Source organism: Cydia strobilella, chromosome 2 (genome assembly GCF_947568885.1).
Source record: "Cydia strobilella chromosome 2, ilCydStro3.1, whole genome shotgun sequence".
In the NCBI taxonomy this organism is placed as follows: domain Eukaryota; kingdom Metazoa; phylum Arthropoda; class Insecta; order Lepidoptera; family Tortricidae; genus Cydia; species Cydia strobilella.
The window spans coordinates 23,498,990-23,511,819 of NC_086042.1; the positions used below are offsets into that span (position 1 = coordinate 23,498,990).

The 12,830-nt window shown below is 36.4% G+C and overlaps 1 protein-coding gene across 1 annotated transcript; it reads right to left on the reverse strand.

Moving 5' to 3' along the window:
* Window positions 1–9,303: 9,303 nt before the first annotated feature.
* On the reverse strand, window positions 9,304–10,773 carry LOC134755480 (defense protein 3-like). The gene is made up of 3 exons (XM_063692035.1): window positions 10,481–10,773; window positions 9,724–9,912; window positions 9,304–9,527 (listed from the first exon to the last, which is right to left on the reverse strand). Exons 1-3 carry the CDS (start codon window positions 10,651–10,653, stop codon window positions 9,326–9,328), a joined length of 564 nt encoding a protein of 187 aa, XP_063548105.1. The 5' UTR covers window positions 10,654–10,773; the 3' UTR covers window positions 9,304–9,325.
* Window positions 10,774–12,830: the final 2,057 nt, after the last annotated feature.

Below are 12,830 nucleotides of genomic sequence, written 5' to 3' on the forward strand. Positions count from 1 at the left end.
GTTTTTTTAATAATGATGTTAAATATAATTCTGAACGCACAAGTTGAGTCGATGCAATACATTTCATACGTCAGAAATGTCAACATTGTCAACAAATTTTTTACTTAAAAACTTTTTTCACCGACTCGCGTAAAAATACACAACTTCAGAGTTTTCTGTTATAATATCGTAAAAAAATTAGTGATTCCAGTGATGAAGATGATCTAACGCCTGTGGATGTTGCACTTTCCTCGCTATAGTGAGGTGAAAAGTTTTGTGTTACACACGGGTGCAAATGTATTTTACTTCTCGTGTGATGAAACACTCGCGGGTAAAATACAACTTTGCACCCTTGTATAACAAATAACTATTTTTGGGTAGCATGTAGCATAGTGATGAGGGTATTGCTTTTACATTGTCATATTTAGTATTATTAATCATTCGAAGAACCATCAACTATCAAATGCACAATAATTTATGTATAGTTCCTTCCTCCAGTGGGTACAGTCAGCAGCAGAAGTTGCTAAGCGGGCGAGGTGTTCAAAATGATCTTGACGCGACTTTATTGTTCAGAGAATAAGAGCGTGTCAAGGTAATTTTGAACACCTCGCACGCTTAGCACCTTCTGCTGCAACATGGTCGCTCGCCGAAGGTTTGCCAACCAATGTAGTGCAGAATTCTATCATATGAGTCACGAGGACGGATCACATTTGGGACACTACGTTGCGCTCCAAAACAGGCATAGTTGAATTGGGCGCGAAAAGTCTAACTGGGCCGGTTCACGTAATCGCTAAAATTCGGATAGGCTGGTGTAGTGTGTAGTGGCCAAGTGGACTTTGGTGACTCCCGAATCTCCCAATGTTGTGTTTTTTCCGGTACAAAATCGGGAATCAGGAGTCGTGAAGATCATACCCCAGCTAATAAAATTTCAATCTGAAAATTTGTTCGCAATATATTTTAAACCATTTCACTTTTATTTAGTACGTAGATACAGTCGCCAAAATATCTAATGCGTTACAGTACGTGCTCAGATATTTTTGAGCACCGTTTCGATATATCTGATATTTTTGGTGACTGTACTTTACAATCATAAAAATAACCAGAAACTACCGAGATACCGATTTTATCTCAAAATAAAATACTATTTTTTCAATCAGTTCCTCGTTTCAGAATAAAACGAAGTAGTAGGCACAAAGTACAGGTATAGAGACGGAATTGAAAATTGTTTTTAATTCATTTCTTTTACCCACAAGCGTTCTGGGAAATGTTATTTTAGTCTCAACGACGTGCAGGGATGCTATTCAACTTTATCTTTTATCGCTCGCGACATCACAATCTTGTAATATTTTTTTCATGGTATAGGAGGCAAACGAGCAGACGAATCGCCTGATGGTAAGCAATTACGGTTGCACATGGACACCCGCAACATCAGAGGGATTGTAAGTGCGTTGCCGGCCTTCAAGATGGGGATACGTTCTTTTCTTAAAAGTTTAAAGGTCGTAACTCGTAACGGTCCGGAAATACCGCAGGCGAGGCAGGAATTTTCTGAAGAAACGTATGCGCACATTCTCGTGGAACTGAGCTTGGCTATTCAAAAACTTATTTTTATAGGTATTACGACATACATCTTTTCGATACAGACAGATCTATTAGACATACATAAAGTAGATCGTAAGTAGCTGACACACCATCAGACCGAATACACCGCCGCCCTGTTGGACAGAATGTAACACACGAACTAAGGAAATAAACATCTTTCTATTCTATTATACCTATCTACTACATACTATAGACAGATATCTCAGTACGGCTACCATCAGTTTGGCACTGACATAAACGCTAGCGTGAACGTAACTTACTTTCTATGCATCTCGCTCGTACTGACATATTAGTGTGAGCGAGATATATAGAAAGTAAATTACGTAGACTTTAGAGTATATGTCAGTTTTGACACTGTCAGTAACTCATGGTACGGGTACAGGTCTAATAAATAGTTATGCTCTTGTCCGACCCCTATAGGTACATAACTACTATGAATACTAATTATATACACTAAGTATTTTATTCTGTAAACAGGGAAATGTATTAAATTCACCGTGTTTACAGCTGATTTACATACTTATGTCATTATTAGGAAATACTCTTCAAACCTACACTTAGTTAGCAGCAGAAAAATTTAATACTCGTATGGTAGAAATATAAATAAAATATGATTGTTTCTTGAATCATGACAGTCGGATGTTTTTGATCGTACCACCACAGCGTTTAAAATTTAAGAATCGGCCCAAGCTAATTTTGCACCGATTTTGCAGTGACAAATTGTGGGAGTGCCATAAAAATTACATTTTCATATACATTTGACGTTTAAAGTGTAACATCCCAACTTTATCATTGCAAATTCTGTGCAAAATCTTGGGCCTATTCTTAATGTAAAGCCGCGAACTTGTTTTTACAAACGCGAACATTTGCTGAAAGGACGGAAATCTATCAACACAGATTTTCTAGTAACAACATCGTATAACATGGTCTTTTAGATCGTCTGTTTACTTTACCTTTCCAGTCAAATTATAAGCTTAGTGTATTTTAAGAGTTGATTACTTACTTGAGGATATTTTACTGATAATTTAAAAACTAAAATAATGAAACGTGAAAAACTTCGAATCTTTAGTCCATATTCACCGACTGAAACTTTTATTGTGGATAGAATATTGATTAAATGACTATTGTTATTTGCTATCCAATAAAGACTATCTCAAGGCTACTAATGGAGCCCGTATATTTATTAAACTACCTAGCAATGTTCATGTTGTTGGGTTTCGCTTAGTCAATTAAAACTCTGGAGGCACTTAGTCCTCCCCTCCCTTTTACTCATCCCACAAACCTCCCTCTGTGCCTAATGCGGAGACTGGGTATTTGTAATTATTAGGTAGCTATACTACCTTAAATACCGTAGTTTTCTTACGTACTCTAACGTATTATAATTATAAAAAGTTTTTGAAAAAAAAACAAGCTAAAGCTTCAATGAAACCAAATTTGTTTATCTATACTGGTTAGGGTTTGCTCCCGGGACTGAGTTTGTATGGCGAAAACCGGGAATTCCCGGGAATTCCCGGTGCGGAATACTGGTGTAACCATCTTTACCATAAATAAAAACAACCGTCATAATTAGAACTACTTTAACTTAATTATTATTTACAACGACGGGACTTAATCGCGTAAAATAAGTATTAAACCCACCTCCGACGTTTCGAGGACGGCGTTGTCCCCGTGGTCTCGGAGAAGACTGGCTAAAGTTGACATCAACATCTTCTAGGCGCGCGAGTTTTTCGAACTACCCGCACTTGGTCTTGTTTATTAACTTGAACGTTTCCCCGAGTCCCGTCGTTGTAAATAATAATGAGTAAAAATCGTGAAAGTTTAAATCAGTACTTTAACTTAAAACCTATATGTATGCGCTCTTTAAATTTCTGTTTTTGCCTCTCCATTAAAATGTTTAGTTCGCAGATAATCCATGAGTAACTAGACAAATTATGAAACTCGTAATAACTACAGAGAGTACAACGGAGCTAACGAGCCAAATTAATCCGTAGGGACAAATTAGAAACTATAGGATGGAATGTTCGAGCCCCGATGCATATGTTTTCGTCTAACAAGAGTACAAAAATAATGTTGTTAGTAGATCAATAATCAACACTGTTTAAGACGAATAATAATTTAGTTTATTTTGGTTTGGGAATATTTTATTCTACAATAACGAAAAGTTTATACAAGAAATAGCAATTGTACGACAAGAAAAAATAAACCGGCCAAGAGCGAGTCGGACTCGCGTTCCAAGGGTTCCGTACATTACACAACATTTTGTAACAATGTATTTTTAACCGACTTCAAGATTTCAAAGGAGGAGGTTCTCAATTCGGTTGTATGTTTTTTTTTTTAATGTTTGTTACTCCATAACTCCATCATTTCTGGACCGATTTTGAAAATTCTTTTTTTGATTGTAAGTATATACATACACATTGGTCCCGCTTTTGTCAAAAAGCAGTTCTGATGATGGGATCCATGAGGAATCGAGGGAACTCCTCAAATGTTAAAGGCATACATATACTGATTTTAGTATTTTCATCAACAAATCAAGCGCTTACATTTAAAAAAGTGACATTTGATGAAGTGGAACTGCTGATGATGATCAGAACGGAACTCTTCAATGACGCACAGTTCACGTTTGGCGATTTGTCCTCTTCGTTATGTTTGTTAAGCAAGTTAGGTTTTCAAGAAACATTTTTGTCAAGCTCGAGTTCTGATGATGGGATCCATGAGGAATCGAGGGAACTCCTCAAATGTGAAAGGCATACATATAGTGATTTTTGTATTTGTATAAACAAATCCAGCACTTCCATTTTAAAAAGTGACATTTGATGAAGTGGAACTGCTGATGATGATCAGAACGGAACTCTTCAATGACGCATAGTTCACGTTTGGCGATTTGTCCTCTTTGTTATGTTTGTTAAGCAAGTTAGGTTTTCAAGAAACATTTTTGTCAAGCTCGAGTTCTGATGATGGGATCCATGAGGAATCGACGGAACTCCTCAAATGTGAAAGGCATACATATAGTGATTTTTGTATTTTTATAAACAAATCCAGCACTTCCATTTTAAAAAGTGACATTTGATGAAGTGGAACTGCTGATGATGATCAGAACGGAACTCTTCAATGACGCATAGTTCACGTTTGGCGATTTGTCCTCTTCGTTATGTTTGTTAAGCAAGTTAGGTTTTCAAGAAACATTTTTGTCAACATCCATGAGGAATCGAGGGAACTCCTCAAATGTGAAAGGCATACATATAGTGATTTTTGTATTTTTATAAACAAATCCAGCACTTCCATTTTAAAAAGTGACATTTAATGAAGTGGAACTGCTGATGATGATCAGAATGGAACTCTTCAATGACACATAGTTCAAGTTTTGGGCGATTTGTTCTCTTCCTTATGGACCCAGACCTAAACTTGGACCCGGACCCGGGTCTGAACATGGACCCCAACTCGGACCCTGACCCGGACCGAACTCTGACCCAAACATGGACCCGGGCAGCCGGACACGGACCCGAATTCTGATCCTGACCCAGACCCTGACGAGTCCGGGTCCAAGTTTGGGTTTGGGTCCATAAGGAAGAGAACAAATCGCCAAACGTGAACTATGTGTCATTGAATAGTTCCATTCTGATCATCATCAGCAGTTCCACTTCATCAAATGTCACTTTTTTAAATGTAAATGCTGGATTTGTTGATGAAAATACAAAAATCACTATATGTATGCCTTTCACATTTGAGGAGTTCCCTCGGTTCCTCGTGGGTCTCATCATCAGAACTCGAGCTTGACAAAAATATGTCTTAAAAACTTAAGTTGCTTAACAAACATAAAGAAGTGGACAAATCGCCAAACGTAAACTATGCGTCATTAAAGAGTTCCATTCTGATCATCATCAGCAGTTCCACTTCATCAAATGTCACTTTTTAAAATGGAAATGCTGGATTTGTTGATATAAATACAAAAATCGCTATATGTATGCCTTTCACATTTGAGGAGTTCCCTCGATTCCTCATGGATCCCATCATCAGAACTCGAGTTTGACAAAAATGTTTCTTGAAAACCTAACTTGCTTAACAAACATAACGAAGAGGACAAATCGCCAAACGTGAACTATGCGTCATTGAAGAGTTCCGTTCTGATCATCATCAGCAGTTCCACTTCATCAAATGTCACTTTTTAAAATGGAAGTGCTGGATTTGTTTATAAAAATACAAAAATCACTATATGTATGCCTTTCATATTTGAGGAGTTCCCTCGATTCCTCATGGATCCCATCATCAGAACTCGAGCTTGACAAAAATGTTTCTTGAAACCTAACTTGCTTAACAAACATAACGAAGAGGACAAATCGCCAAACGTAAACTATGCGTCATTAAAGAGTTCCATTCTGATCATCATCAGCAGTTCCACTTCATCAAATGTCACTTTTTAAAATGGAAATGCTGGATTTGTTGATATAAATACAAAAATCGCTATATGTATGCCTTTCACATTTGAGGAGTTCCCTCGATTCCTCATGGATCCCATCATCAGAACTCGAGCTTGACAAAAATGTTTCTTGAAAACCTAACTTGCTTAACAAACATAACGAAGAGGGCAAATCGCCAAACGTGAACTATGCGTCATTGAAGAGTTCCGTTCTGATCATCATCAGCAGTTCCACTTCATCAAATGTCACTTTTTAAAATGGAAGTGCTGGATTTGTTTATAAAAATACAAAAATCACTATATGTATGCCTTTCATATTTGAGGAGTTCCCTCGATTCCTCATGGATCCCATCATCAGAACTCGAGCTTGACAAAAATGTTTCTTGAAAACCTAACTTGCTTAAAAAAAAAACATACAACCGAATTGAGAACCTCCTCCTTTGAAATCTTGAAGTCGGTTAAAAAGTGGGTTAGGTGGGTGGTTGGGTTTTGAACTGCGATTCTCACAGAACAGAAATGCTATCAGAAAAGTAGGTTAGGTTAGAGCTGTGACCCTTACAGAAACGAAATGCTATCAGAAAAGTAGGTTAGGTTAGGTTAGAACTGCGACCCTTACAGAAACGAAATGCTACTAGAAAAGTGGGTGGTTTTACCTCCTTTTCTACATTATTAGGCAAAAGATGCTGTCTTTTTCATTTCATTGTCTGGAATCTAAGAGTGTACCATCAACAATAAGTGAACTTTCAGCGGCATCCCCCATTGAAGTCGGTTTTTTTTTCTTAAAAATTATTTTATGTGAAAAAACCCGTAGGGGTCGGATCAAAACTAAGTAATTAAGTCCGACTCACGCTTGACTGCACATTTCTAATAGGTTTTCCTGTCATGTATAGGTAAAGAACTATTTTGTGTATTTTTTCAAAATTTTAGGCGCAGTAGTTTCGGAGATAAAGGGGGAATGGTCATTTTTTGGCTATTTTCTTAAATAACTTCTAAACTATTTATTTTAAAATTACAAAAAAAATATATTTAAGATTCTCGTCATGAGCTCTTTCATTTGATATATAACACGATATAGTTTGAAAAACTTTATTTTTTAATTTTCTCACTTACCCCCCAAAAGTGGGCCCCATGTTTAAAATTCATTTGTTTACGTTATGTCCGTCTTTGGGTCACAAACTTACATATGTGTTCCAAATTTCAATGTAATTGGTCCAGTAGTTTCGGAGAAAATAGGCTGTGACAGACGGGCAGACAGACAGACGCACGAGTGATCCTATAAGGGTTCCGTTGTTTCCTTTTTGAGGTACGGAACCCTAAAAACGCTTTACTTTTTTACATTATTTCGGGTAGGAATTGAACAGATGAAGAAATAGCTATTACTAGGGAAAGCACCATGAATCTGCCAATTACTGACAACCCATCACTGATATGTTCGCTTCGAGCCCATGAATGCAGAAGTGCAATTTACGCCTTAAAATACATGCGTGACTGTAGTAGTTTATATATAATATATACATATATATACACACATATATATATATATATATATATATATATACACATATATAATATATATTATATTGAGTGAGTAAAGGTACTTAAAAAAATCGGTTCAAGTATAAGTATACGAGTTTATTTCTTTCTGTTGAATTACCCAATGAGTTGGACTAATTATTTTTTTCAGCGTACACGAGTAAAAAATATCCAAATTATTATGATTTTTGTTCTCCACTACACCAGGGGTAGGCAAACTTTTGAGAAGGAGAGCCAACTGCAGTAGAAACCATTTAAGGAAGCTTAAAGAGCCGCAAATGTTGTTTTCAGTGGTGTAACTCGTGTAAGAACTCTTTAAGGGTTAATTTTATGGGTCACGTAAAAAACCACAATTGGACCTCCAAAGAGCCGGACTTAATTACTTACTTTTTGATCCGACCCCTACGGGTTTTTAAAGACATTTCACTCACGTTTCACATAAAAAAAATATTGTGTTAAAAATTGTATAATGTACGGAACCCTTGGAACGCGAGTCCGACTCGCACTTGGCCGGTTTTTTAGTATTTGTTGTTATAGCGGCAACAGAAATACATTATCTGTGAAAATTTCAACTGTCTAGCTATCACGGTTCATGAGATAGCCTGGTGGTGGTGGACGGACAGACAGACGGACAGCGGAGTCTTAGTAATAGGGTCCAGTTTTACCCTTTGGGTACGGAACCCTAAAAATTAAGATTCCAAGGAGCTGATATTTCTCTTTATGCAAATATTTTCCCTTATGCGAAACAATAAACCTACTTGATACTACAACAACGCTTAGATATTTTTTATTCATAAATCTGAGTTTGCGATCTCGGCAGATCTCGGATTCTCGGCATCTCCGTTCCTTGAATTTCTTAGACTTAGACGTAAAAGGTCTCAGACGTACTGGAATTTATATGTAATAACGGTACTTTTGCTTTGTTGAAGTTGTTCATGTTTTATTCATTCAGGCTCCTACGTATGACAGTAAGTTTGTAATAACTTTTGCAATTAGATCCATCAGCTGTGCGATTTACATTTTACGAACTTAGGTGTGAAGCACTTGTTGAATTCTCAGTGAAAAGTTCTGCGACATGTATTTGTGTCACTGTCAGTAAAGAGGAACAATACTATAGAGATGACAAGGGGGTAGGGACATGACCGAACGAGATAGTCTTATGGAACTTTCAGTAGGAGTAGCAAAGACAGCGCTATATTGTTTCTCCTTGTCATAGTCTTATAGGTACCTCTACTTTTCATTTCTGCCTACTTCTAAAGTCCTGTGCCACGTGAAAATGGTACACGTATTGTTATTCCCCACGAAAGCTTGGTGGGCAACAATGAACCCGACTAAATCACTTAGGTCGTTTTTGGTATGTAGTCAGGAAAGTTAAAACGTTTTTTGATTTCGTCGCATTGCGTATGTTTTGTCCCTCACGGGCGCATGCTTGTGGCAACTGACAATCTAAAATGAAAATCGAAAGCGCAACATACTGATTACGACAATATCAACAAGAGCTGTCACTGTCACTTAATCTTTACCCGCGCCATGCACTCGGTGCTCAACTAGGACCCACGGGAACGGGTCGTTCTCAGAATCAGATGTCGCGCGAAATTGCTACAACGCTGCACAACATCTCATCTTAAGCGAAGCTACACATATAAATATATATAATAGAATATAAATGATTTATTCATGGCAAACTAATATGGGTAATTAATTTTGTGTAGAAAAAAATGTTCATATTTTAATACAGAATTACGATTATAATTAGAATGTAGACTTAGCACAGAGCACCTAGCCTTTGAATATGGATTAAAATTTCTTCTGCACATTGAAGAGCATATTGGGCTTGAACCCCCCGCTGCTATGAGGGTTCATGGACCTGGTCGCCCCAAGATTCAGACTCATGGCGGAGGTAGGAGTCTGGTGCAGGTTAAACTTGGCGCCGATGTTTTGTTCCGTGTGCTTAAACATCGGCGTATGCGCCATCGAGGCGCTGGCACCGACCGTGTTTCTGTCAAAATAAAATTACTGATTTATAAATTTATTTACTTAAATATATTTTTCATTTATTTTACACTTTTAATTCATTATAAATTTCTTCGGGAAATTTTAAGGCGATTAATATTATTTTCATATTAAATAATATATGTATAACGAATTGACGCCAATTTTGTGATCAATGTGGATCACGTAAATGCAAAACATACTTGTACATATAGTCGACGCCTCCGCCATGGGTGACGAAGCTGGGGTGGTTGTTGGGCATGGTCTTTGTCGCGAAGGCGTGGACATCCATTTTATGGTTATCAGCATGGATCACGTTCATCCGGGCGGCAGCGGAGATCTGATCGGCTTTGGCAGAATGCACCGCGCCGAGTTGACCTCCGAAACCCGACCTACAAGCAGCAAGAATGATATTTTTCTGTACTTTTAAACCTGAGAACTTAAGAGGAAAGTCCGTCCGTCCGTCCAACCCACCGACCGTCGGGCACTATGGTCTTAATGTTTTATTTATAAAAAATACAAAATGATATGTCGGTAATTAAGTGTCAAATAATAACCTCAAGCATGCAAGCAGTTATTTAAAGTCGCTTATACACCACCGTTTGAGCCTGCGGTATGTTTTATTTCATTCAGATACAAAGTATAGGGGTACCGATTTAAAAGTCCTGTTTTCTATAATATATTTAAAAAACCGGCCAAGTGCGAGTCGGACTCGCGCACGAAGGGTTCCGTACCATTACGCAAAAAACGGCAAAATAATAACGTTAGTTTTATGGGAGCCCCACTTAAATATTTATTTTATTCTGTTTTTAGTATTTGTTGTTATAGCGGCAACAGAAATAATAAATAGTAATACGTATGTCCCGTTTTTACCCTTTAGGTACGGAACCCTAAAAAAGGAAACACAAAAACATAGACATAGGTACATCATTACAGCATTTTAAAATAAAAGAAACTCACTTTTCCATAGCCACGTTCCCACCAACGCTCTTGTGAGCACCGGCGTCCGTCAAGGAGTTGACAAACGCGGTACCCTTCAGACAATTACCAGGTTCGCCGTGGGTCGCACTAAGTTCGTAGTTCTTGCTCCTCTGCCTATCGTGGTTTTCGGACATATTACCCTCGACCGACATTGCTATATAACGATTCGAATCTCAAAAACTGCTTTAACGACAAATGAACAACTGACAATCAATTTATGTAAATCAAGTTAATAATTTTCTGATATTTTAAAGTGCGATATTTGTTCTTTTTAGTCTGACTGAAAACGAGTGAGTGAAGGCTAGAAGCATGCAGCTTTATATTATACCCTCCCCTCTTTTGGTCGGGAGTTCCCCTGGATCAGTTGCTGTTAGAATGCGTAGGTAGAAAGACTATATTATAATGAAGTACTAGCCTATATCTACAGAATGTAACAAAAATAGTGGGGATACGTCAACACCCAATGTCCATGAAATTAATGTTACCTACTTAAGAGTTTTTTAAGAAACACTATTTGTTTTAGTAAAGTAAAAAATATATAAGTATATACATTAAACGAAATCGGCTCGTTGGAAAATTGCAAAGATTGATCTTAAAATCACCATCAAACGGCTCTTTATTTTTTTTACTTATGGGTCTGCTATTTAAATCACAATTTCAATCACTTATACCTAAACCGCTAACGAGTGATATTACACAAATAATCCATATTTTTTTTATTTATTTTTTTCAATATATACGGACTTTATACGGCTATCTTTGCCCCGGAATCTTACTTTTTTTTCTGTATATGAGTTCTAGCCAAGTTCTAGCGTGCGCTGTCTCAAAGTATTCAATCAATCAAATCAATCAATGAAATCGATCAATCAAATCATTTATTTATTAATTGACATTCATTAAATAAATAATAATTACAATAATTTGACAAGTTAATTCAATCAGAAATTATTGTATCGGTGCATTGTTGACGTTGCTATTGTTGAAGTTACTAAATTAATTTATGAGACTAACTAATAGGTTACTAAACCACTGATACGCTAATATGTTAATTTTATTATGTTACCTTAATTGCAATGTGTAAATTAGAATTAATAGAATAGAAAAACTGTACTATTGTGTGCCCTTACAGGGTGTCATGAACTGGCTATATAAAATGTAACACCTTATTATGTACATGACAATGCAATATTGAATAAATGACTAAATGACTTTATTTTCAGGCAACTAAGGCCCTTACAAACTACAACTAACAAGATACATATTTTCCTTACAAACGAACATATACCTACCTATACAATAATAAAAAAGGTAAATATAAAACATATTTTACACGTTCATATATTTAAATGGTTTTAAAAATCAAATCACATTTAATTTCATAATATTTAAAACTATCAAAAAAACCATAGCTCTTTATCTAATCATATGATATTGTAATCAAACGTTTCCTGAATATTTCGAGATTCGAAGAAACCAAGCTACTCCTGCGCATGATTCACGACGACACGACACACTTCACTCATGGAAATACGAGTATCCAATTATAAAGTGCACTATGTTACGCAATTGTTTATTGTATTTTCAACCTTAACTAATAAATTTAAGCCTTAAATTTCAATGGTACAACATCCTTGTCATACTAAATTATTAAAGGTTGTTTTATCCAATTTGTTAAATTTAGAATGCCTCGGGGACTCCCTGGCGACGCGACGCTAACTCGCTACGACATGGTTCTATCTGATAAGTAGGGACTTTTTTTATCTGGTTTGAATAAATTATAAATATGTATGTACAAGTGTACATGTATATGTAGATTTTTTTGATTTTTTTATTATTTTTGTTCGTATAGGATGAGACAGGGAAAGTGGGACCATTGTAACATACAACATCTAGGTATACTAGTACCATAGAGTAACTTATACTAGAGTGGTACTGTCATAGTAAATTTTGTAACCCCAGTAAATTCACTGCCATCTGTCGTCACACTTTAAAACTAAAAATGAAGATTTATAAAAATACGATAAAATGTATTTAAATATGGATAAATGATTTTTTTTATTTGCATTAATTATTTTTATGATTTTGACCCATGTTCTTTCACTGATATGCGTTAAAATTGTTAAATAACAAACGAAACCGTCAACGCCATCTATACGACAGTAGGCCAAAGCTAGTAGCGCCCTCTGAACGAGAATCAAATTTTCTTGATTTTCGAGGCACGTTTTTTCCTTAGACTGTATCCATCTATTACGGAGTTATATCTATCTTTGCTAGTACCTATATAAATATGTTTTTATACAGACTTATACGATTCAATTTAGAGATAGGT